The sequence below is a fragment of the Bufo gargarizans genome, chromosome 1 (assembly GCF_014858855.1).
Source record: "Bufo gargarizans isolate SCDJY-AF-19 chromosome 1, ASM1485885v1, whole genome shotgun sequence".
NCBI lineage: Eukaryota > Metazoa > Chordata > Amphibia > Anura > Bufonidae > Bufo > Bufo gargarizans.
Genome location: NC_058080.1, coordinates 315,898,837 through 315,925,339, shown reverse-complemented (window position 1 = coordinate 315,925,339; position 26,503 = coordinate 315,898,837). Strand labels below are relative to the sequence as shown.

The following is a 26,503-nucleotide window of genomic DNA, read 5'->3' as shown; positions in this document are numbered from 1 at the left end:
AAACTGACAGGGAGGGACAAAAACCAAAAGAATTCAGGATCTGGCAGGGAAGATTTTCTGTTGGGCAGAAAAAAAATTAAAATCATTAGTAGCCGCCCATCTAAAGGGCAAAGAGAACATAGCAGATTATCTCAGCAGAAATAATTTAAGAGCAGGAGAGTGGTCTCTAGACCCCGATATGTTCAAAGAAATGGGGGGATTCCGAAGGTGGATCTTTTTGCAAGCCAAAAAAAAAAAATGGACAGCTCGAGCTATTTGGTACCCTCTCCAGGCACTAATGGTGGATGCCTTGTCAAGCCCATGGCCAAAAGATCTGCTTTACATCTTTCTACCTCACAATCTTAATTCCAAGAGTGTTGATAAAGGCGATGGAGGAAAAGTCACAATTAATACTAAATGCGCCTTTCTGGCCGAAAAGGTCCTGGTTTCCTCTCCTGTTCAATCGCGCAGCGGGACAATACTAGCCTCTCCCAGCATATTCAGGTCTACTACGGCAGGGTCCGGTGTTCCATCCAGATGTGGCAAGATTGCACCTAACCGCCTGGAGAGTGAGCAAGCTCAGTTGAAACAAAGGGGTCTGTCTGAGGCTGTGATCTCCACTCTTTCTTTCAGTAAGAAAGAAACAACTTTCAGGATCTATACAAGAACATGGAAGGCCTCCGTTGATTTCGCAGGAGACAATTTGTACCACAGTCAAGAGCCCAATATTCCACTCATTGGACTTTCTATAAGCAGGGCTCGATAAGGGGCTCAAGCCCAGTACCCTTAAGGTACAGGTATCGGCATTAAGAAACTTATTAGCGGTAAGACTGTCAGACTTGCCGTTGGTAAAGCGGTTTATAAGAGGCACATTGAGACTATGCCCTTGAACCTAAGCCTTGTGTTGGAAGTTTTAATGGACGCACCATTTGAACCTCTGGATGAGATCTCAATCTCTTAACTCAAAAAAAGCACCTTTTTACTAGCAATAACATCAGCCAGAAGAATAGGAGAAGTCCAAGCCTTCTCCTGTAGAGCTCCTTACCTCTCGGTGTTAGAGGATAGCATTTTCCTTAAACGCACTCCTAGGTTCCATTGCCAGCAGGAAGTAACTCTTCCATCCTTTTGCAAAATTCCATCATCTGAGCTTGAGAGGAAATATCATAATTTGGACGTCAGAAGATTACTACGTACCTGGAAGTCTCCAAGAAATTCAGAAACTCTGATCATCTCCTTCTTCAATATCAGTGCCAGCATAAGGGTTCAGCAGCAAGCAAAAGTTGTTTATCATCAAAAGAACCATGACTCCCCATGACGGATCCGCAAAAAACGCTAGTGTGAATGTAGCCTTACCTAGACATACTCATTGTTGTCTTTATCCCGATAAATTTTTTTTTTTTTTTTTTTTTTGGTATCGTTGCTATCCCCCATACACATTATTGCATTGTTGGCTGAACCTGCTGTTCTCTGCACGTTTGGCCAACTCTCTGGCAATGGGGGCAATACACTAGGGCTCCAGGCTTTATGTGATAGGTGTGGGTCCAAGAGGTGGGACCCGCACCTTTCAGACCGTGGGGGCATATCCTTGCAATCTGTAGGGGGAGAGAACTACTAGCGACAGCTTTCTCCCCTTGAAATACATATTTGGCTAACGTGAATGTATGGGGGGCTGGGAGGGTGTGGGGGCAGACAGATGTTCGGCCTACAGCTATTGAATGTGTTTTGCTGCCCTAGCACTTTGTTCATGCCTCCAAATTTTGCAAAACCTGCTACTACCTTTTGGAGCTCTCCCTCCTTCTCCACTGTGCAGCTGATAAGGAGAACAAGTGGCGTGTGCAATGTTCTCTGATAAGAAAAGATAGTAAGCTGCGCTGTAACGCAGCCTAGTATTAAAAAAATGGCAATCCCAGTATTGTATCAAACCGGGTAAAAAAAAAAAGTATTGATTATTGAAAGTTCAATACCCAATGCAACGCTTCTGTATACTTCCCAACCAGTGGTTCTACAGCTGTTACAAAATTACAACTCCCATCATGCCCTAACAACCTGCTGCTATCAGGGCATGATGGAAATAGTAGTTTTGCAACAGCTGGAGAGCCACAGGTTGCTAAACCAAAGGTCTACAGTATTGTAACTGCCTCGACAGTTCTATTAGGGTGTTCTAAAGGGAATCTGTCACACTGATTTTGTATTATCTACAGCAATAAATGTGTAGTACTGCAGATAAGGAGTTCCAGATTGCTATTTTTAGTTTTCAAAATGCGCGTTTCCACTGTAGGGGTACCTTTTTAGGATCTCTTCAAATGCAACAAAAACCATTTCAACAAAATCTGCCCTTAAAAAAACCTTTTGGCTCTCCTTCACTTCTGATTACTGCAGTGTGCCCATACAGCAGTTTATTACCACATATGGTAGAATAATTGTGTACTCTGCACACCTTGGATCCAGTGTGGGTGCCTGTGAGAGTGGTTTAGACAGTATAAGTTAAATCCACGGCACTCCAAGAGTTGATGCAAAAAAAGTAATCTCATTTAATTCTCAATAAACAGAATGCTGTTTAGTATACATCCAGTGCAAATAAATATACATATAGTATTTATGCCATATCAGATAAAGAAATATATCCCGAACGTTTCGGTCTGTGCGACCTTCTTCAGCGGGATCTAAAGAGATATATAACATGCATAGACTGTAATCACACAAATTTCTGAGTATAATAGACATGCTGTATAAATTAAGAAAAAATTGAGCAAAGCAGCGTTACATAATTTTAAGTCCTAATGGTGAATCTAAAGGGATAGGGGGTGAAAAGGTACACAGGGTGAGGGTTAAAAAGCGAAAACCACAGTGGGCACAGGAGTCAGAGTTACTTATATAGATAGCAGTTTAGAAAGCTGGGTTAGCTTATAAGGAAGTCTTCTCTATGTTGCCATCATTCTATATCGCAGTATAAGGCAAGGAGGTCCTGACATACCTGAAGGCAAGGAGAGTGTAGGCATGCGCTGGATGTGATTCAGGGTGGATCTGGCGCCCTTTTTAATCCGTGTATGGGCGGCGCTCCACGGTGACGTGTGAGCGTCTGTGTGGAGTGAACGCACGCGCCGGAGTGACGTAGTCGAGCAGCGCGCTTGGTGATGACGTTGTTCTGTGGTAGTAGGTATGCCGGAGCGAGTATATCTCCCGTTCGGGAGGAGGAGCGTGCGTCCGGACGTAGTGCGTGCGCTCGCGCATGCGCATATTGACTCTTAGTTGTAGTGTGGGCAACAGAATGGGCAAGGGTAAAACGGGAGTATCGTGAGGGCTAATGAAATTGTGGAGGCGGCTGTATATCACATAGGAGAGTTATAGTCAAGCTGAAATGGATGGTAGCATCTAGATATCTCCATTTTGTGGTGGCTGCTCGGTCATTCAATATAATCGTCATATAAAAGTTACTATTCTATGGTAATCTTTAGGTATACATTATATGTTCAAAAAACAAAGATCAAAGTTCAGAGATCAAAATTCAAAGAATGTAGATAGCAATACATCATAAGCATATATAAACGTGTCATGGTGGTGCGGTATATAACCATGATTGTATATACGAACAGAGTGCCATACAGGAGGAAATATCAAACAAGATGGTTGCAGTTATGATGCATTAGGGAAAGGAAATATTAGTAATGCGGATACAGGAATGTGGAAATCTGGGAAAAACTGCTAGCATGGGTTGAGATAGGAGGGGGAAGGAAAAGGGGTTAGGGAGGGAGGGGGAGGGGGGAAAGGGGAAAAAAAGGGAAGGGAGGGACGGGAAAAGGGGTAATGGTCTCACCCATGTTCGCCTAGTCCCCATCAACGATTCTAGAACAAGGAAATAAAATGAAAAATGAGTTATCGTCATGATGATATACGAAAATCACATTCCCTATTGAGACCTTTCGGTTCAAGTGTGTCCAGTTTGTGAATCCAGTATGATTCCCTTTGTTGTAGGAGTGCAATCCTGTTGCCCCCGCGTCTTGGTTGGTGTACATGTTCGATGACCTGGAACCGAAGTTGTGCAATTTGGTGTTTATGTTTTTCAAAGTGTGCCGGTATGGGCAAAAGGAGTTGCTTTGTCCGTATAGTGGATTTATGTTTGCATATACGATCGCGGATGTGTTGGGTGGTTTCACCGACGTAGACGAGTCCGCACGGACACTTGATCATGTAAACGACAAAGGATGAGTCACATGTAAAGTAATCCTTAATATGGAACTGTTTACCTGTGCGTGGATGTGTGATCAAATCACCTTTCAGAATATTAGAGCATTGTCCACAGTGCAGGCATGGGAAGGTTCCATATTTGGGATTTTGCAAAAAACGTTGTTTCGGGATCTTCTGGATCCCGCCGAAGTCCGCTCGGATTAATTTGTCTCTTATATTAGGTCCTCTTTTGTAGCATGTCCGTGGGGGGTTTTTCGAATTCTTTGACCGATGGGTACGCATTTTGTAGGATCGACCAGTTCTGGCGCACTATACTGTGTATTTTAGGCATGAAGGGATGGTAAGTGGTGACACAGGGAATACGAGGTGTGTCTATTGACCCATCGGTCAAAGAATTCGAAAAACCCCCACGGACATGCTACAAAAGAGGACCTAATATAAGAGACAAATTAATCCGAGCGGACTTCGGCGGGATCCAGAAGATCCCGAAACAACGTTTTTTGCAAAATCCCAAATATGGAACCTTCCCATGCCTGCACTGTGGACAATGCTCTAATATTCTGAAAGGTGATTTGATCACACATCCACGCACAGGTAAACAGTTCCATATTAAGGATTACTTTACATGTGACTCATCCTTTGTCGTTTACATGATCAAGTGTCCGTGCGGACTCGTCTACGTCGGTGAAACCACCCAACACATCCGCGATCGTATATGCAAACATAAATCCACTATACGGACAAAGCAACTCCTTTTGCCCATACCGGCACACTTTGAAAAACATAAACACCAAATTGCACAACTTCGGTTCCAGGTCATCGAACATGTACACCAACCAAGACGCGGGGGCAACAGGATTGCACTCCTACAACAAAGGGAATCATACTGGATTCACAAACTGGACACACTTGAACCGAAAGGTCTCAATAGGGAATGTGATTTTCGTATATCATCATGACGATAACTCATTTTTCATTTTATTTCCTTGTTCTAGAATCGTTGATGGGGACTAGGCGAACATGGGTGAGACCATTACCCCTTTTCCCGTCCCTCCCTTCCCTTTTTTTCCCCTTTCCCCCCTCCCCCTCCCTCCCTAACCCCTTTTCCTTCCCCCTCCTATCTCAACCCATGCTAGCAGTTTTTCCCAGATTTCCACATTCCTGTATCCGCATTACTAATATTTCCTTTCCCTAATGCATCATAACTGCAACCATCTTGTTTGATATTTCCTCCTGTATGGCACTCTGTTCGTATATACAATCATGGTTATATACCGCACCACCATGACACGTTTATATATGCTTATGATGTATTGCTATCTACATTCTTTGAATTTTGATCTCTGAACTTTGATCTTTGTTTTTTGAACATATAATGTATACCTAAAGATTACCATAGAATAGTAACTTTTATCTGACGATTATATTGAATGACCGAGCAGCCACCACAAAATGGAGATATCTAGATGCTACCATCCATTTCAGCTTGACTATAACTCTCCTATGTGATATACAGCCGCCTCCACAATTTCATTAGCCCTCACGATACTCCCGTTTTACCCTTGCCCATTCTGTTGCCCACACTACAACTAAGAGTCAATGCGAGCGCACGCACTACGTCCGGACGCACGCTCCTCCTCCCGAACGGGAGATATACTCGCTCCGGCATACCTACTACCACAGAACAACGTCATCACCAAGCGCGCTGCTCGACTACGTCACTCCGGCGCGTGCGTTCACTCCACACAGACGCTCACACGTCACCGTGGAGCGCCGCCCATACACGGATTAAAAAGGGCGCCAGATCCAGCGCATGCCTACACTCTCCTTGCCTTCAGGTATGTCAGGACCTCCTTGCCTTATACTGCGATATAGAATGATGGCAACATAGAGAAGACTTCCTTATAAGCTAACCCAGCTTTCTAAACTGCTATCTATATAAGTAACTCTGACTCCTGTGCCCACTGTGGTTTTCGCTTTTTAACCCTCACCCTGTGTACCTTTTCACCCCCTATCCCTTTAGATTCACCATTAGGACTTAAAATTATGTAACGCTGCTTTGCTCAATTTTTTCTTAATTTATACAGCATGTCTATTATACTCAGAAATTTGTGTGATTACAGTCTATGCATGTTATATATCTCTTTAGATCCCGCTGAAGAAGGTCGCACAGACCGAAACGTTCGGGATATATTTCTTTATCTGATATGGCATAAATACTATATGTATATTTATTTGCACTGGATGTATACTAAACAGCATTCTGTTTATTGAGAATTAAATGAGATTACTTTTTTTGCATCAACTCTTGGAGTGCCGTGGATTTAACTTATATTACCACATATGGGCTGTTTCTGTAAACTACAGAATCGGGGTAATAAATATTAAGGTTTATTTTGCTGTTAGAGGACCTGTCGCTTCTCCTGACATGCCTGTTTTAATAGCTTCATGCATTCCCCATGTAATAACATTTCTGGAACATCTATTCTTATGGCTCTATGTTGTGCCATTTCTTTATTATTTCTACTAGAAGTTATGAATGAATTGCTAGCAGTCTGCAGTAAGGGTACAGAGGGGTGGTAACCAGTTGGGGTGTGTACCTGCACACTCTGAAAATGGCCACCCCCCCGTCCCCGTTGCCATCGGTCTGACCAACACAGAGCCATAAGAATAGATGTTCCAGAGTAGCATACTGGGTTAATTCACGCTGTCCTGAAATTAATCACAAAAAATTCAGGTTTGTTAGAATCTAAACTTTTTGTAAAATTCGGGATTTGCTCATCCCTTGCTTGCTTCCTGTTATGTCTCAGGCAGATATGTAAATTATTACCGGTGTGATCTGATTAGACACTGGGTCTTGCCACAAGAGGATGTAAAAGTGCTTCACCTGCTGCTCTATAAAAAGACTGCTCGACATGCCTCCATTATGCAGACAGTTGACAGACTTTGAGAGGGGGCACTCATTGGACTGAGAGAAGCAGAATGGTTTTTTCGATAAATTAGCCACCATCGAGGTCATTCTGACTTAGCTGTTAGGAGGTGCCGGGAGCAGTAGTTATGTGAGGGCATGCACACATGACGAATATGTTCTGGATGGCCGGACAGACCACCAGTAGAGAGGTTCGTTTGACCCAGTGACAAGCATGTGTAGCTCACAGTTTTGTTGTTCAACATCCAGACACAGGTAGCCTCTTTAAAGGGGTTTTCCGATCTCAGACAATGGGGGCATATGACCCGCACCTACAATGAGAACAGAGCCGGGAAATGCGCAGCCGCCCTCCATTCATTTCTATGGGGCCGCTGAAAATAGCCGTGCGCTGGCTCGGCTATGGCTGTCTGCCACATAGAAATGTATGGGATCATGGGCCGCGCATGTGTAGTGCGCTCCCATTCACTTCTATGGGAGCAGCGCTTGGTGGTGGATGGGGTCCTCCAGTCACAGCGCTCCCTGCTTCATTCTCGCTGTAGGTGCGGTTCCCAGCGGTGGGACCCGCACTTATCAGACATTTGGGGGCATATCCTAGCGATATACCCCCATTGTCTGAGATGGGAATACCCCTTTAATTACACACCCCTCTCTCTGCCTGGACCAGGTCGTGACACTTAGCAGAAGGAAACTTGGTGTCACAGTTTCAATTATGTGTCCTGCCAGCATTGCCTTCATTTGCCGTGCTGTTGTGAATTAGAAACCAGGGCTGCTATGAACCAGAACTGTATTGTCTTTAGTGGCGAATCCAGGTTGTGTTTAGGATCCCATGATGGTCAGGTTCGAGTATGAGGGCTTTGTGGTGAGCGCTTCAGTCCTGCTTTTCTTGTGATGGGACACACTGCTTCGACTTCTGGTAAGATGATCTGGGGAGATTTTCCATCCAACAGTCGTTCACCCCTAGTAGTGATATGAAGGACACTAACTACTCAGCGATATGTGCAAGACCCCCTCTCCATAACAGTGCCACCCACAGGACCCCCTCTCCATAAGAGTGCCACCCACAGGACCCCCTCTCCATAACAGTGCCACCCACAGGACCCCCTCTCCATAACAGTGCCACCCACAATTTCTTTTAATATGGCCTTTGAACATAATTTTTTCAAGTAATTTTGGTGTTTTTCCCCGATTAATCGATTAAATTATCGACAACTAATCGATTATTCAAATAATCGTTAGCTGCAGCCCTATTGTCAATCGAGCATTTATGGGACAGGCTGGGATGCAAGCTTTGGCAACTTACGAGTGTAAGATCTACAGGCCCGACTTAAACATCTGTGGAAAAAATTGCCACAAAATACCATATGGAACCTGTATGCCCCCGTGCCCAACCATATCTTATCTTGTATCCAGGTGGCCCAGCAGGGTACTAGAGCCTCCGTCCAATTGTACAGTTTTCCCCAATAAACGTATCCTTTCGCTCTAATATTGTAATCACTTAAGTATATCATCATTACAGTAACACTTAGGTTCATCCAATGCCAACAATTCCTTTGTGCGTTATTTTTTTGTCAGTGGGTATATAGCTATATTCCTGAAAACGAACAAAAAACGGTTTGCTATAGCAACTTATTACATCGCATCTTTTTTCATTTTATAGTGCTCTTAAAAAATGAAAGCTCTCCTGTGATTGGTTTCTATGGGCAACAGTGGCAGTTTTTCAGAATTTCTCCCAATGTCTATGCAAATTCTACACACTTTAGGGGTGATTTATGGAGCTGTCTTAAATACTGTTACTCATAGCAACCAAGCCCAGCTTTTATTCGTATTCTCCTCTTGAAAACTTTGCTGTGCTTGGTTGCCATTGGTAACAAACAGTTTTTTTTTTTTTTCTTTCAGACAGTATTGATAAATCTGCCCTTATACCCATGGTCATTGGTAGTAGCAGTTGGGCATATTCCCTATTCCAACTCGCCAATTATGCTTCACGAGAACACCCCTCTAATTCTACAGGAGGTAGTCTGCAAACATGACACATCTTGTGATATTTAAAAAGGATCACTGAATGCAGTTTTAATCCAAAATATAGGAGTTCCAGGACAGTGGCGTTTCTTTGAGTAAATCCAGATTTGTCTGTTCTGCTCCCATACAGATGCTGGGTGAATAGAATGCAGGGCTCCAGATGGCGACCAGAATGGTCGCCAATGCGACTTGGAATTGCAAAATGGCGACAAGACTTTGTAGTCTTGTCGCCATTTGCGCCTAAACCCTCCGCTGCTCTGCCTCTAAGAAAAAAGGCTTTCATCCAGCAGACATGCTGCAGTCGGCTGCTGGGTGAAGATCCGCTCGCTCACACTACTCGGCATAGAGGGTGGGCGTGGCTTGGGTTCCCGCATCTTGTGCTTCCGCTTCCAGCAGTCTGCTTCTGAATTCACAAGTCCGTTAGATCCCGGCCCGGAGTCCTGCTGAGTGCAGGAGCGCACGGCGTCATTGGTTGCTATGACGCCGTGCGCTTCCTGCTGCCGCCGCAGTACAGTCATACACTGGGGTCCAGTGAGTGCAGGACTCCGGGCCGGGATCTAACGGACTTGTGAATTCAGAAGCAGACTGCTGGAAGCGGAAGCACAAGATGCGGGAACCCAAGCCACGCCCACCCTCACTCCTACATCGCAAATCCCGTCAAGTTCCCAGCAGACTTTGGACTCCAGTTTTCCCTCACAATGAACTCATGTGACTAACAAGTCTTAAACTTTGCTGCTTATCCCCTCGCTGCCTGGTTCCTTGGTTTCTAACACCTCAAGTGCCTTTGAATCCAGCCCATCCCCAAAGGCCCCCCTTTTTAGGGACCAGTCCATACTGACCTTCCTCCAGACACAATTTCTGATCTCCCAAGAACAGACAAATTAGCCTAATCAATTGACCCTTCTGCCTCAGAAACAGAACCAGAGGCATCTCCACTGAAAAGTGCAGACTCCTAACATTCCCTCTGAGATCCCTAATGGAGCTTCTCCAAACATTCTTCCCTGGATGGGCTCCCCTCACCCATCCAGAAAAGTAAATCACCCTGAATCAATGGATCTTTCGAAGGGCAAAGAACAGGGCTACAGGTTCAATGGTCGCTTTCGGGCTGAGAGACCTTATAGTCGTAGGTCACGTGGTGATAGTGTCTGGAGCTGGATAACCTCTTACTGGAGATAAAATGGGGAAGATACCTCGCAGAATGATGGAGGGGAAGCAGGATAAAGCCAAAAAAATAAAAAAATCGCACAACCAGTGCTGGGAAGCCCTCCATTTACAAACCATTGGCATGAGAAAGGAGAACAGCCAAGGGAGCAGGAGGTGGATGTACATAGTGAATAAAATAAGCATCGTTTAATGGCTTCCCTAATCTCATACACTTCAAGGAGCCTGAAACATGGGTATGTATTCTGCATATGTTCATGTTCCCCAGTTTCTGCAGTGCTGATTGCACATGATCAGTACTCAGGACCATCATTACTGCATACATAAATCAGGCTAATTAGTAATTAAAGGGATTTTCAAGAACTTTAATTCAAAAGAAATTAAGTGCAGGAAATATAAAAAAATAAACTCACTCACCGATTAATTCCCAGCCACTCCAGCCGTGATGCTGTTGTGCCCAGCAGTCTTCGGCTGGGTTTCCACTGGTCTCTACTTAATGGTCCAGTCTCCACAAGCAGGAAATGCCAGGAGAAGCCTGCTCAGCCAATCACTAGCCATGGCACTATACTTTTCTCGACCAGTGATTGACTGAGCTGGCATTTCCTGTGTGTAGAGACCAGTGGGGACCCATTTAAGCATTGAAATGGGAGGGGCAGGGGATCAGTGGTGGTGAGGATTGATTCTTTTTAAACCACCCTGAGCACTGTACTAAAAATTTTACCTCCCTTGTCAACTCCTTTAATATTTTTCCAAATCGGCACTAAATGACATATGTACAGTTGCGGTCTGATTTCTAGTGTGTTCCTGGTTTAAGCTGTCCATGCACTAATGATGGACAGCCTTGACACCTTTTTTTTTTTTTTTCCTTTTCTGGCACCTATAACAGGAGTTAGATTGCTGTGTTAGATTATTTTCAGTCATTGTAGGTGCTGATGGCCTAGTAAAAAAGTAAATTAAAATCTCATGGTACGGTACTGTTCACAGACCTGCCTCATTGGGCATGTGCCAGCTGACCTAATCAACATGCACTGCTTAAAGGGCTTATTGTGTCCTCTCAGACTTACGCCTCTTGCACACAACAGTATGCATTTTGCGGTCTGCAAAAAATGGTTCTGCATAAAATGCGGATGACGTCCGTGTGCATTCTGTATTTTGCGGAACGTAACAGCTGGCCTCTAATAGAACAGTCCCACCCTTGTCCGTAATGCAGACAATAATAGGACATGTTCTATTTTTTTGAGGAACAGAAGTACGGACATACAGAAACAGAATGCACACAGAGTAACTTCCGCTTATTTTGTGGACCCATTGAAATGAATGGTTCCGTATACGGCCCGCAAAAAAAAAAAAAAAAACAGAATGGACATGGAAAGAATATACACGTTCATGTGCATGAGGCATTAGATGGCTTATATGCTCCTAAGCATCCCAGCTATATTATATATATTTTACATTTGGCGACTAAAAATTTCATTTGGCTCCTAAATTTTTCAGGTTAGGAGCCAATGGCTCCTTCATATTTTTTTTAGTCTGGAGCCCTGGAATGTGTGGCTCGGTACTAATTCTGTCAGTTTTTGCTGTGTTGCAGGTTAGTGGGATCAAGCACCTATATGAAACTGAACTTGCTGATGCTCGAAAAGTATTGGATGAAACTGCAAGGGACAAAGCAAGGCTACAGATTGAGTTGGGAAAGTATCGATCGGATCTTGATGAAGTAACAAAAACGTAAGTATGCAGAAGGTATTATAATGTATAACCTACACTTGCCATCCTTATCCCCTCTTCCAGCTCCCTCCAGGGAGGGAGTGTAGTAGGACCCTAACCCGGTTGTGTTTTCCTCTTCCCTATAAGAAAAGGTGGCACAGTGACCTGCTAACAGTCAGGTCGTCTGTTTATTTCTTCACCTCTGCCAGCATTATAACCCACCCTCTCTCACAGGGACATACATTTAAGAAAGCATTCGTCTAAGGTCCAGATAGAGCGAAAAGTCCACCTATGCATGAAGGGCAGTACCCATTCCATGCCACATGGTTTCCACAGGCTGCAAGCTGGAATTTTCTTCCACGCCAACAAATCACTTTATCCAGTACGTTCCTCTTGACAGCCCCACAGGAAGTTTCCTTTCTAGGACTCTGTATGGACAGAAACAGAGGTTAAAAGGCCCCAACAACCCATGTGCTACTCCCAGGAACCAGAAGGGTCAACTATTCCACACCTTGGATGTAAGAAGAGCAGTACTAAAATATCTGGAGATCTCAATTTCAGAGACAGGGCTGTAATCTCCATAAGAGATGGCTAAAGATGATGATTCGAGAGTTATTCAATTCCCGGTGACTTCCCTATGATATAGGAAAAAGAGCCAATTCCACCAGGGCCATTGCAACATCCTAGGCAGAGAGAGCAGAAGCACTGATTGACCGATCTACAGAGCAGCTACTTGGTCAATACCGACGTGGACTGCAGCGATGACAGGCAGGAGCACTTTGATTTCTTCCAGGTCTTTCACTAATTCCTTTTGCAGCAGATTATTGTAACAGTTTGGCTTTAGGAGTTTTGAGAGGCTTTTATTCAAATCTCTGCAGTTCAGATGAAGGGGTATCAGTTCGGCCAGTCTTGGGCTTGAAGTGCCTGAATCTTTTTGTCAAGGTCCAGTGGTTCAGGCTGGAACTCTTGCATTCAGTAAACGCGGGGACTTTCTGACATCAGACCCATAGCACCACATGCCCATCTATGCATGTCACCCAAATTTTCTCTGCTTTGCTTTAGATCCCCCACCACTATTAATTTCTGGCCCCCCCCGTAGAGCTTTTCCAGTGGAGTGCAGTCAAGCCTTTAGCTGCAGTTAACGTGGAGGAGCATCCTGGCACCCTGACCTCTAATGGATACCAGGACTACATTCAAGAGTAGCGTTAGAGGGTCTCTAGGGATAAGAATATCTAAAATGAGCTGTATGAATGGTGTAATCTGTGCCCAGTATGACTTTATAATTGGACAGGATATGGAACAGGGAGGCTTTTGGTTGGGAGCACTGCACCATGTGTCATTTAACCGCTTAAAAGGGACCTGTCACATCTGCTATGTCTGTTTTAGCAACTACATGCATTCCCCATGTAATACCTATTCTGGAGCATCTATTCTATGACTCTGATGTGCCATTCCTGTATTATTCCTTCTTGCACACTACCCCTTTAATTTCTTCCGTGTTCCACACACAGACGTCATCAGGTTTTTATGTGTGTGACAACACATGGATGCTGTCAGTTTCTGTAGGTACTTTCACACTAGTGTTGTTGTTTTTTTCCGGTATTGAGTTCCTCCCAGTTGAATCCTAATGCATTCTAAATGGAGAGCATTCCGTTCAGGATGCATTAGTTCAGTCCCTCTTACGGTATTTGGCAGGAGGAAATACTGCAGCATGCCAGATCCAGCATTAATTTCCATTTAAATGTAATAGTGTCGCATCCGGCATTAAAATTGCTGCATTGGCGGATCCGATCTGCGCATGCGCCGACCTTTAAAAATGCAAAAAAATTAATACTGGATCCGTTTTTCCGGATGACACCAGAGAGACGATCTGCATTCAGATCCGTCTACAAATGCTATCGGTTTGCACACGGACTTCCGTCCCTGGAACTGCCTGCTGGATCTTCACAACACAAGTGTGAAAGTACCCTCACTTGTCTCTGTCATACCATTCACTGCGGCCAGGGAGGGGTTGGGGAGGAGTGAGTATAGTGCTCTTTACCTATCAAGGGAACAATAGAGCTGCTATCTACTTTCCCTCACAGCAGCAGTAAAATAACAGTGGGATCACCATCTATATAGGAGTTTTATCTGTGCTGGACAATATCTTACTATGAATATTGTTTTTAATAAATACCCCGTTCAGATGGAAGGGTCACTTTAATGGAGCATTCACACGACTGTAAATTGGTCCTATTGTCTGTTATGCGGACAAGAATAGGACATTTCTAACAAAGCTCGGGACGCGCTGATCCGCAAAATGCGTAATGCACACCCCTGGCGTCCATGTTTTGCAAATCTTCAATTTGTGGATTGCAAAACTGATACGGTCGTGTGAATGCCCCCTAATCCTAAAAAGTATGCTCCCACCATAAAATAATTTTTCTTAGCAAAACCCTCTTCTTTGCTTACAGTCCTCGCTATGAATGGGTGCCCAGGACATAACCCTTTGTACCCTAGCAGAAAAATTATTAATATAATGTTTAGTATACAGGAGTAGGGTTTATCCCCAAAACTTTAATAAACTTTGTGATAACTGGTGTTAATCCCCATTCTCACACTACTTTGATCTTCATTATGTTGTTCCTGTGAAATATTTACATGTGGCACATATGCAGCAGATTCATATGTACATATCCGCTGTGGATTTTTGTGAGTACTAGTAAAGTGGATAAGACTTTCTCGCTCATGCAGTAGAAAACTGCAGTGAATCCACATATGGCTGGACCGACCTGTGGTTTACACTAAATCTGTAACATGGAAAAGCCATGTCAGAATATCTGTATACGGCCTCTTGCACACGACTGTGGTTTGGTTCCGCATCCGAGCTGCATTTTTTTGCGGCTCAGGTGCAGACCCAGTCACTTCAGTGGGGCTGCAAAAGATGCAGACAGCACTCATTGTGTGCTGTTCGCATATGTTGCTCCATTCCGTGGCCCTGCAAAAATTATAGATCATGTCCTATTGTCAGTTTTGCGGACAAGAATAGGCATTTCTATAATGGGCCATCTGTTCTGTTCTGCCAGTTGCGGAAGGCACGCTGCTGGCATCCGTGTTTTGCGAGAGGCCTAAACCTGTAAGTGGTGTTTTTTTTTATTTTTTATTTTTCTTCTTTCCTGGTAATGAAGGGAGCCAGTTATGCTGCGTTCACCGAGGGGAGCAAAATGTAGTGACAGGGGCCCGAAATCAACAGTCTGTCACTTATCTAATGAAGTAACTCTACCGCTGAGATTTTACTCTATAATGCTGGCGGCATTTGCCGGAGCAGAATCCCACCTATTCATGAGCTCCTGCACTCCCTGCCCACTCACTGACTCTTATATCCTTCATTTTCTCCCTAAAAAAGGATGGTTAATAATCAGAGGTGAGGAGAGCGTGAGCTTGTGAACCATCCAGCCTCTTCTGCCAGGCACTGCTAGTGTTAGGGTCCATTCACATGTCTGTAGAATGGGTCCGGATCCGCTCTGCAATGTTGAGCAACGGATCCAGACCCATTCATTTTCAATGTGGCCGGAAGAGATGCGGACAGCACAGTGTGCTGTCCGCATTTCCGGTGCACGGACAAGAATAGGCATTTCTATAGGGACGCCGGCCCGGTGTATTGCAGATCTGCAATACACAACGGATGTGTGAATGGACCCTTAAACTGTAAATTCTCAGCAGCAGTGTCACTGCAGAGAAGTGGCAGGCCAACTACTTTACGGAGGGCAGCGTAAAGGGGTTTTCAGGTTTCCTTTTTAAAGAGAACCTGTCATCACCTGTATGCTGGCCTCACTGAGGGCAGCATAAAACAGTGACAGAAATGCAGATTTCAGCGCGGTGTCACTTATCAGCTAAAAGTCAGTGGTTGCTGAGAACCAGCATCATAATCATTGCAGCCCAGGCCTTGAAAAGAGTCAGATCTGCCTGAGAAGAGTCATGGTTATTCCTAATCTCCTGCCCTCCTCGCCCATCTGTTGATTGGCAGTTCTCTCCTAGAGAGAAAGGGAGAAAACCTAGGTAGAAGACTGTCAGTCATCGGCAGGGGGGAGCAGGAATTTATGAATAACCAGGACTCTTCTCAGGTGGCCATTACTCTTTTCCAGGCCTAGTCTGCAATGATTGTGATGTTGGTTCTCGGCAACCACTTACTTTTAATTTATAAATGACAGACCGCCGAAATCAACTCGCCTGTCTCTACTTTATGATGCCGTTAGTATGGGTAGCATAAAGTGATGACAGGTTCCCCCTTTAAAGTAGCATTTTGTTGATCCAGCTAGAGATTGATTTATTCATGAGCCAAACTAGGTCTCCAGTCTCCACCCACCTAGCCTTGATGGCACCCTCCTTTCAGTGTACCTCCTCCCTTGCTTCTGGACTCGCACAGTCTGCGCTCTCCCTCGCTCACATCAGGCAGGATTATTGTGAGAATCCATAGCAGAATGGCTGTATAATCCTTGGTGCAGCTGAGTAAACAGAGCCCGCCTGACAAAACTGGAAGGACAGCTCTGGATTTGGTAGGCAAGTACTGCTCAGTTCTTTATGGTAGGTTATGTCCCAGCATTGTTTGGTTTCTTAGTGAAACTGGGCAACCTATTAGGGATCGACTGATATTGATTTTTATTTTTTTATTTATTTTTGTTTTAGAGCCGATAATCTGTGAACTTTCAGGCCGATATAAAATAATTTATACCGATTATTTTATGTCATAATTTATATTAGCTGGTACTAATTGAGGTGGTGGACATTGAGGTGGTTTTTTTTAACCACTCCAGCCCTATTGTACTATGCATTCTGTATTCAGAATGCTATTATTTTCCCTTATAACCATGTTATAAGGGGAAATAAAAATGATCGGGTCCCTATCCCGATTGTCTCCTAGCAACCGTGCGTGAAAATCGCAGCGCATCCGCACTTGCTTGCAGATGCTTGCGATTTTCATGCAGCCCCATTCACTTCTATGGGGCCTGTGTTGCGTGAAAAACGCACAAAATAGAGCTTGCTGCGATTTTCATGCAACGCACAAGTGATGCGTGAAAATCACTGCTCATGTGCACAGCCTCATAGAAATTAATGGGTCTGGATTCAGTGCGGGTGCAATGCGTTCCACTCACTCATTGCACCCGTGTGGAAAACTCGCCAGTGTGAAAGGGGCCTTAGTGTTTTGTACTGGATTCTCTAGGCAGTGGGGAGCTAGTGAAGGGATTGACAGAGGATTAATTGGGTTGGAGATGGATTAACCATTTTCTCTCTCTCCATAGTTAGATTTATTAATGTATATATAAATTATAGTGCTACGGCTGTTACAATCACATTAAAAAAGTTAGTCTTTCACCTAAAATGACTATTATACACCGGCGTTTATGCGGCCGGTGCCCAGGCTCCACGGCGCTGTTCAAATCAAACCCCTCCCCTTTCACCCCTCTGGCCCGCCCTCGGTTCTTCAGATACCATCCTCCAGTCAGTGACAAATCCGGCGCCTGCGCACTACATTACCCACTAGGGCAGAGGCAGCAGAGCGTTTAATGCGCATGCGCCGGCCCGTACATCCCGATATTTTGGCAGTTTACTTCAGCCGGCTAGATCTGGATGTACGGGCCGGCGCATGCGGATTAAAGGGAACCTGTCACCGGGATTTTGGGTACAGAGCTGAGGACATGGGCTGCTAGATGGCCGCTAGCACATCCGCAAAACCCATTCCGCATAGCTCTGTGTGCTTTTATTGTGGGAAAAAAACGATTTGATACATATGCAAATTAACCTGAGATGAGTCAGAGCTTGAAAATATGACTCTTCTGTGGTCACACAAGTAAGGAATGACTCTTTTATGTTAATTTGCATATGTATCAAATCGTTTTTTTTACACAATAAAAGCACACAGAGCTATGGGGACTGGGTATTGCGGATGTGCTAGCGGCCATCTAGCAACCCATGTCCTCAGCTCTGTACCCAAAATCCCGGTGACAGGTTCCCTTTAAACGCTCTGCTGCCTCTGCCCTAGTGGGTAATGGAGTGCGCAGGCGCCGGATTTGTCATTGACTGGAGGATGGTATCTGAAGAACCGAGGGCGGGCCAGAGGGGTGAAAGGGGGGGGGTTTGATTTGAACAGCGCCGTGGAGCCTGGGCAGCGGCCGCATAAACGCCGCCCCTGGGCACCTTCAGAACCTAATTAGCATATGGAATAAAAGCGTTTTTAAGAGAGAATAGGCGACGGACAGCAATATGAAAGGTAAGATTATAATATGGGGAATGTAATGGATATCATGATGTTTGTGGTGTATAATGGTCATTTTAGGTGAAAGACTCCCTTTAAGTGTATCTGGTGACAAATTCTATTTTATACTATGTGGTACCTAAATACAAGTTGATCTGCAGTGACAGGTGGACACCATTGCCCCCTGGCGCTTGGACTCTTGTAGTGTATGCACCGGTTTAGTTGTATTATCCAGTAGCCATTCTACAACAGGGGCTCCTCAGCAGCCACTGGAAATTGTGGTCACACTAGCTGGCAGTTTTGTAGTTTGTTTCTGTTAGAATGGTTTAGAAAGCTTTTCTCTGTTTCATCTGGCTACTGCAGCCAGTCCAAAATCACTGTATATAGTGTCAAGATGTCTCTCATTGCCCAGCAGTTCTCTTAAAGTCCTCAATGTACATCTAAAGCTTACTTCCGTTCTAATTCACAGCAGGTTATGATATCTAAGCACTCGATCCAATAAATTTGCTTGGTGCATTCATTCTTGGTGTGTATCTGTATTTGCAGGTAGTTGTGTATACCTGCGGATAGCACTCATTCTGTCCTATTTTGGTGGTGCTTGCCTCATGCCTGTGGATTTGCCTAAGGCCCCTTTCAGACAAGCTGGTGTCACGCTGCGGGTTTGCAGCACAGCACCCGACCTTAACTTCCAGCACTGCAGGGGGTCGCATAGCATTCATTCATTTATGATGCTATGTAACCCATAGAGGGCTGGGATGTATTGGATAACACTGACAGCATTTTCTCAGCGTCATCGAATACAATCCAGACCTTTAAGGTTTACATAGCATCCTAAATCAATCTGTGCTGGGAGGTCAGGCCGGGAGCTGTACTGCGGACTCGCAGCGTGACACACGCTCGTCTGCAAGGGACCTAAAGCTCCCTTTCAAACTTTCTGGATCATGTTCTCTTATACCAACTACCATTGTACCTTTTACTAATGTAGACATTGTAGCTGGACAGCTAATAGGCAGCAGCTTCCCTGCCAGTCTCAGCCAGCCACTATGACAGACCTTTAACCTGGCTGACATTAGCGATGTGCTAATATCAGCTGAACGTAACCATCTTATTGAGGAAAAAATAATTATATGCAAGTCACCCTCTAGGACAGGGATGCCCAACCTGCGGCCCTCCAGCTGTTGCAAAACTACAATTCCCAGCATTCCCAGACAGATCGGCCTACAGCAGGGCATGGTGGGAGTTGTAGTTTTGCAACAGCTGGAGGGCCGCAGGTTGGGCATCCCTGCTCTAGGAGCAGGCTCACTCGCTTCCTTACTACACCTGCACCGCATATGTGACAGTGCACCCTCTCCTCTTCAGTGATGCTGGCATTGCCCTTCGTTCATCTGACATTAGCACATCCCTAAAGCCAGGGTAATGCCCATGTTTCTGCTGGCATGAGCCCTTTAACGGTGTGTTCCAATTATGTAACGTTATACCTCTATTAGATCAGTGGAGGTCTTGCTAGGATCCCCACCGATCATGAGAACAGGACACCATACCCTGTGGAGCGTCCCCTTCCAAAATGAATGGAGCAGTTGGTTGGGCATGTGCACACCCACTCCTTTCATTTCTATGGAATTTCGAGAGGTGGCATATTACAGTGCTCAGCTATCTCCGGGGCTCCCATAGAAATGATTGGAGCTGCTGCACACAGGGCCACTCCATTTCTGGGGGTCCCATCAGTTCAATCACAGCTGTAGCCAGTGAGTGTCTCTACCTCCTTCTCCCTATTCCTGATCCCCCAAAGAGGTAAAGTGCAGCCTGCATTTCCTTGGCAGGTTTGTATTTTTATGTTTTTGCTGCCCTGAGGACCTTTCATATTGTAAGACAATCGGTGGACAGTTCTATGCTTGGTGTCAAAGGGCTCTTGTGTTTCACCTCCAATAGATTACCATTTGTGCCATTTTCCTCCTGCTATAACTTCTTCCTTCTTACCTAGACTGAAGAAGAAAGATGCCGATCTGCTTCAGGCGCAGCAGCGTAATAAAGACCTGGAGGCCTTGCATTTCCGGAGTGAGTCTGAACTTAATGCAGCCTTTGAAGAGAAACGGAATCTGGAAGCTGCTTTTGCTGATCTAAAGGCTAAGCTCGCTAAGGTACACTTAGTCTTCCTAATTCTTGCACTGAATAATGGGCATGTATGTGTTGCTGTCAGAAATCTTCTGATGCCTAAGGGTAGTAAGAATAGCAGTTACTGTACTTTGAGAGGGCTGTGCTCTGCTCCTCTAGAAAAGACAAGTAGGCAGCACTTCTGGGGGAGAACGCTTTGGGGAAGTCTCTGTGGTGCCATTGATGCTCAAGGCTCTTCTCCAGAAGTGCGTGTCCATTAGTCATATTCAAAGGACTCGATAAATGGCTAATCAGGTTTGAAAGTCCTGCACCTCGGGCTCTATTGGTCACTCAGGTTACAATGATTAGAAGTCCTTCATATTACATGCAATTGTAAGTCGATACCACAGGCAGTCAGGAATTCATCTGTTATCACTTTGTGCTCACCTGTCTTTTAATCTGAAATTTTCTTATTTTGGTTCAGGGCCTGTTCAAGCTATAAAGTGAGCTCTCAGAAATCTGGACGGCAGACAGAGTTCAGAGCAGCTCTGACTGATTTTACCGTGAAGTAAAGAGCAGCCTGGAATACATTTACCCCTTTGGCGACCTTTAAAGTCGCCACTTTAAAGATGGCGCCCGCTGTGGGCGCCATAGCCGCCAGATTTCTGCTGTTTCAAACGGCAGAGACCCAGATGTACACGATTGGTCCTAAGGCTAATCACATGCATTTAACCCCTCAGATGCTGTGGTCAAATGTGACCACAGCATCTGAGCTGTGTAGATGCAGGAGCTGCATGCACCCATAGCAGTGTTCCCTGGCTAAGATTGTGTTACAGTAATAGCCTGAAGCCTCAAACAGGCTCCAATAGCTATTACTGAAATATACCACCAATACAGGCCAGTAGGTGGCAGCACTCTATTGTTATATAGTAAATTGTGTCTTCTATGATAGCCCATTGTTTTTAGTGATGGCTATATAGCTATCTGATTGATTCGCTCAAGCCTACTGGCAATCTTCGGCTCATACATTCAAAAACTTCAATGTTAATTCTGTTTCCGTACAGCATTAAGATGTATAGGCTCCTTGGAGCCAAAAGTTTGTCTTTTCGTACCTTCGTGTTCATACCTGCGTATTTAAAATAGGAATCTGAACTGGGCTTTGGTACAGGCTGGTACCTTGGTACCAAGGCCCACTTCGGATTCCTATTTTAAATTGTTTTTAAATACGCAGATATGAATACAGTAGTAATTGACCAAATTCTTTTGCGACTTTGGGCGAGACGAGGTTTAGGAAACAGCATTAACATTTAAGTTTTTGAACAAATCGACTTTGGATCTATGATTTGAAGGTCGATTCACTCAAGCCTAATTGCCAGTTAGTCACCCATATAGTCACCATTGAATGCATCACATGACCACTGCTAATCGCTATCCTCAGTGGTCTACGCATGAGGACAGTGATTGGCTGCAGTAGTGAAGTGCTAAATGCAGGCATATCGCAGAGAAAATATGGACAGTGATGTGCCTGGAATTGGCACCTCACTGCTGCAGCCAATCACTTTCCTCAGTGTTGTACCACTGAAGGCATTGGCTACATTGTCCCATGTCATGTTGTAACAAACAGCTGTGGGAGCACCCCTGGAGTAAGGGGTTAAGTGTTTGTTTACTTTAACACGTTGTTGGGGTTGTCAGAGATTTTTAACTATCTTGTACAACCACTTTACTCAGTTATGTATATTCTGGTAAGAGTTTTTTTTTTTTGTTCCTTCACCAGGCCGAAGATTCTCACGCTGTTGCTAAGAGGCAGCTAGAAAATGAAACTTTGATGCGTGTGGACTTCGAGAATCGTTGCCAGAGTCTGCAAGAGGACCTGGATTTCAGAAAGAATGTATATGAAGAGGTGCAGCATTTGTTTCTAAACTAACAGCTTGATTTATTCCTACATACCCAGTAAAAATTGACAGCCATGTTCCAATTTTACTTTTATAAATATTTCAGGAGTTCAGAGAGACCAGGAAACGCCAGGAGCGCAGTTTTGTAGAATTAGATAAAGGCCAAAGATATGAATATGAATCTAAGTTGGCACAAGCCCTTGAGGAACTCAGAAAACAGCATGACGAACAAGTTAGACTGTACAAGGAGGAGATGGAGCAGACTTACCAGGCAAAGGTAATGTAAAGTTATTCCTTTGGTGATCTGTTTTTGTCCCTTTTTCATGCTTTATTTCTAATATCCTTGAAAGTAAACCCATTGATGCAGAGCATAAGGCTTAAGAGTTTGTTTTGCCACTCCATTGAAACAAGTGTGCTAGCAGATCTTTACAAAATTTGTGTTTTAGCGTATATGAAATTTAATTTAAGGATTCATGTGTAATGTTATGGGAGGGCCAAATTTTCCCTTGATTTGCTGTTTATCAACTCTCTTACTGTAAGGCTTTGTTCACATGTCTGTGTCGCAGATTCCATTATATATGACTAAAATTATTGCAGCATGCTGAACAAGACAGACCCCATTATAAGTCTAAAGGGCGCGTCACATGTCATGCCATTGATGTCGGTTACACCTTGAATTCTGTTTTTCTGCTCCTATGACAGAAAAGTAAAACGGAATCCACAAAATTTCGATGTGATCTCAACATGATCCTGTCTTTTGCAAATCTTTTCTATTTAATGAAGGTATATCTGTTATTTGCAGCTGGACAACATCAGGCGTTCTACTGATTACAATGACCAGGCTGCAGGAGCAGTCCGAGAAGAGCTGAGTGAGGCACGAATGAGGGTGGAGGCGCTCGCTTACCAACTTACAGGTCTGCAGAAGCAGGTACAATATTGACTTGAGTGGGCTGATTATGAAATTATTACTTAATGTTTGATTAGTAACAAGGAACTTCTGTTGTATTTGTACAGGTGGAACCTTCAGAACAAGTGAAGAAAAACTTAACAAAATTAAATTTTTGTTTTGTTCTGCATTTCAGTTAAATGCATCAGAGGCTCGTGTCCGTGAGCTGGAGGAATTGCTGTCCAATGAACGCGACAAATACCGCAAACTTTTGGACCATAAGGATAAAGAACTTGCAGCCATGAGAGACCATATACAGAGGCAGCTGACAGAATATCAAGAATTGCTAGATGTGAAGTATGCCCTTGATATGGAGATAAATGCATACCGCAAGTTGTTGGAAGGAGAAGAGGAGAGGTAACTATGAATACTTTGTGAGTACACTGTTTTGTATCTTAAAGGGCTTCTGTCACCCCACTAAACCTTTTTTTTTTTTTTTTTTTGCTTACTTATAATCCCTAAACTGCGATTTATGCCTACATAATCTAATTAATCATTTTGGTCCAGTATATTTTGCTTTAAAACATGCTTTTAAAATATGCAAATTACCTTGCTACCAGCAAGTAGGGCGGCTACTTGCTGGTAGCAGCCGCATCCTCCGATCCTAAAGATGCCCCCTCCGCATTGTGATTGACAGGGCCAGGGAACAGAATCGTTCTCTGCTGGCCCTGCCGGTTTGCATTCAAAATCTGGCGCCTGCGCTGCGGCCGAACCTGTCTTCAATCGGCGCAGGCGCACTGAGAGGCGGCCGCTCCATCCTCAATGCGCCTGCGCCGATGACGTCACATCTACACCCGGCGCATTGAGGATGGAGCGCCGCTTCTCAGTGCGCCTGCGCCGATTGAAGACAGGTAGGGCCGCGGCGCAGGCGCCAGATTGTGAATGCAAACAGGCAGGGCCAGCAGAGAACGATTCCGTTCCCTGGCCCTGTCAATCACAATGTGGAGGGGGCGTCTTTAGGATCGGAGGATGCGGCTGCTACCAGCTGGTAGCAAGGTAATTTGCATATTTTAAAAGCATGTTTTAAACAAAATTTACTGGACCAAAATGATTAATTAGATGATGTAGGCATAAATCGCAGTGTAGGGATTATAAGTAAGCAAAAAAAAAATAAAGGTTTAGTGGGTTTGACAGAAGCCCTTTAAAGGGAGTCTGAGCAGTAATGAACATGCATAACTGCTGACAGCAGTCGTTAGGGGTCTGGGAGAGCAGAACAAAACGTACCTTTATATATCAGACCTATATTATATACATAAGTGTAAATTAATTTTTATTCTGTGGGTGCTGCTCCCCCTCGCCTATGACAGCACCCATGGAGATACCACCTCCTACTGATCAGGACAGGAAACGGGAACCAGAAACCGCTTTAAAAGAGGGACCACCCTTTTCACCTCCAGTTCTGTTTCCTGTTCTAAGGGGGGTGGGGCAGTAGAGGGAAGCTCAGCTGTAAGCCGGAAGTAGGGGGAGCCAGTGTGTGTGCCCCAGGGCTCAACTGCCTCACTGGTGAAGAAGCAGGCAGTTCCTCCACTGAGAAGATTCAATGTCTGAACATAGAGCAGTCTCAGCTCGCAGAAGCCACTGAAAACGCCAATGATACGCCTGTACCGCGGTGGGGTAAGAGGGGTGATCCACCTATGTGCATATTTCTGATTACTCATGGGGGTCATCTTCTGTATCTAGGTGTCTAAGGAGTCTAGGAAGGTCTCCAGATGCAAAGACAAGGGTTGTGCTATATGTAAAAAGAAGCTACCCCCTGCTTGGGCAAAGCCCCTTTGCCAAGCTTGTGTGAGCAAGTTAAAGGAGGAGGAATATCAGTCTCTGATGGGCAGCATCAAGCAGATGATCCAGGAGGAGGTTAAGGAGTCGGCTAGTGGTCTGCTAAAAAGCCGCCCTAGTACCTCTGCAGCTGCATCATATCCCTTCTCTAGCGACAGTGATGTGCTTTCTGGATTGGAGGAAGAGGGAAAATGTCTTTCATCAAATGACTCCTCTGATGAAGCCGCTTTTTTATACAGAGAACATTAATTCCTTAGTAAAAGTAGTAAGAGGTACTATGGGTTTACATGACAAAATGCCACTACAGTCTATTCAGGACTCTGTTTGAAGGTCTGGGCCCCTAAGAGAAGAAAAGTCTTGCTAAAGAATGGGAAAAAAGCATGATAGGAAGTTTTTCATACCCTCCTCTGTTAAGCGTAAATACCCCTTTGATGAGGAAGCGAGTACCTCTTTTGAGGCTATGGGTTCTTTAAATGACCTAATGGCTAGAAGGGCAGACATTTATTTAAAGGGGTTGTCCCAGTTATTTTATTTTTTTTGTTCTTTAGATGTTTCTAACCAAATGTAACAGCTTTAACATGCACTTTCTGCATCTGTAGTTGCTTCTTTCTCAGACTTCACTGAGGGTCACATGACCTGTGATGTCAGTTTCTTTCCCTGCTCTGATGATTCTTGTACAAGCCTGAGCGATCAGATGAGTCTGTACACAATACCTCACTGTGCTGGCCAATGCCGGCTGCTTCTGTCTGCTTTTTTCCTGTATTCTTAACCCCTTCAGCAGCACAGACTCAGGGTTGCAGTTATTGCAGGTAAACAAAGGGCCAGAAGAGAACCAGGGAAATTAGGAAAAATGTATTTATTTTTTTTACCTAAAACTTGCTTAGCGCAGTTATATTTGCTGCCCATCAGAAAATTGGGAAGCCTTGGCGGCGGCCTTTACAACTGCCATTTAAGATCCCTTAAAGCATGGATGAAGGAGTTGGAGGATCACATTAAGGGTCCATTCACTCGTCCGTAGTGTATTACGGATCCGCAATACACCCGGCCAGCACCCCCCCGTAGGACATGTTCTAATTATATATTTTCCAGAGCCGCGGACCGGAAGTTCGGGGCTGCACTCCGGAAATGCAGATGCGGCTATCACACTGATGTCTGCATCCATTCCTGCCCCATAGAGAATGAATGGGTCTGCACCCATTCCGGATAATGGAGCCTTAAGGGGGTACCCCTAGAGAGCAGTTATCTTCTTTTCCTACTTTTCATAATGCCCTAGATCAGGGATGGCCAACCTGAGGCTCTCCGGCTGTTGCAAAACTACAACTCCCATCATGCCTGGACAGTCTACAGCTATCAGCCTACAGCAGGGCATGGTGGGAGTTGTAGTTTTACAACAGCTGGAGAGCCGCAGGTTGGCCATGCCTGCCCTAGATTTTATGGCTGATGATTCAGCGGACTCCCTAAGATTATCGGCCAGTGCTTCCGCTTTATCCAATTCTGCCCGTAGAGCGATCTGGTTGAAGAGCTGGAACGGTGACGCTAGCTCAAAAGCTAACCTTTGTGCCATTCAGTGGTGGGGAATTCTTATTTGG

At 44.7% G+C, this 26,503-nt stretch overlaps 1 protein-coding gene across 1 annotated transcript in view; it reads left to right on the top strand.

Moving 5' to 3' along the window:
• Positions 1-26,503, top strand: part of LMNB2 (lamin B2) — a 57,709-nt gene that overhangs the window by 7,204 nt on the left and 24,002 nt on the right. Inside the window, exons 2-7 of the mRNA XM_044305632.1 lie at positions 11,862-11,998; positions 20,191-20,347; positions 22,075-22,200; positions 22,299-22,469; positions 22,995-23,120; positions 23,275-23,495. Of these exons, the coding sequence (XP_044161567.1) occupies positions 11,862-11,998; positions 20,191-20,347; positions 22,075-22,200; positions 22,299-22,469; positions 22,995-23,120; positions 23,275-23,495 (938 nt within the window). The remainder of the gene's footprint in view (positions 1-11,861; positions 11,999-20,190; positions 20,348-22,074; positions 22,201-22,298; positions 22,470-22,994; positions 23,121-23,274; positions 23,496-26,503) is intronic.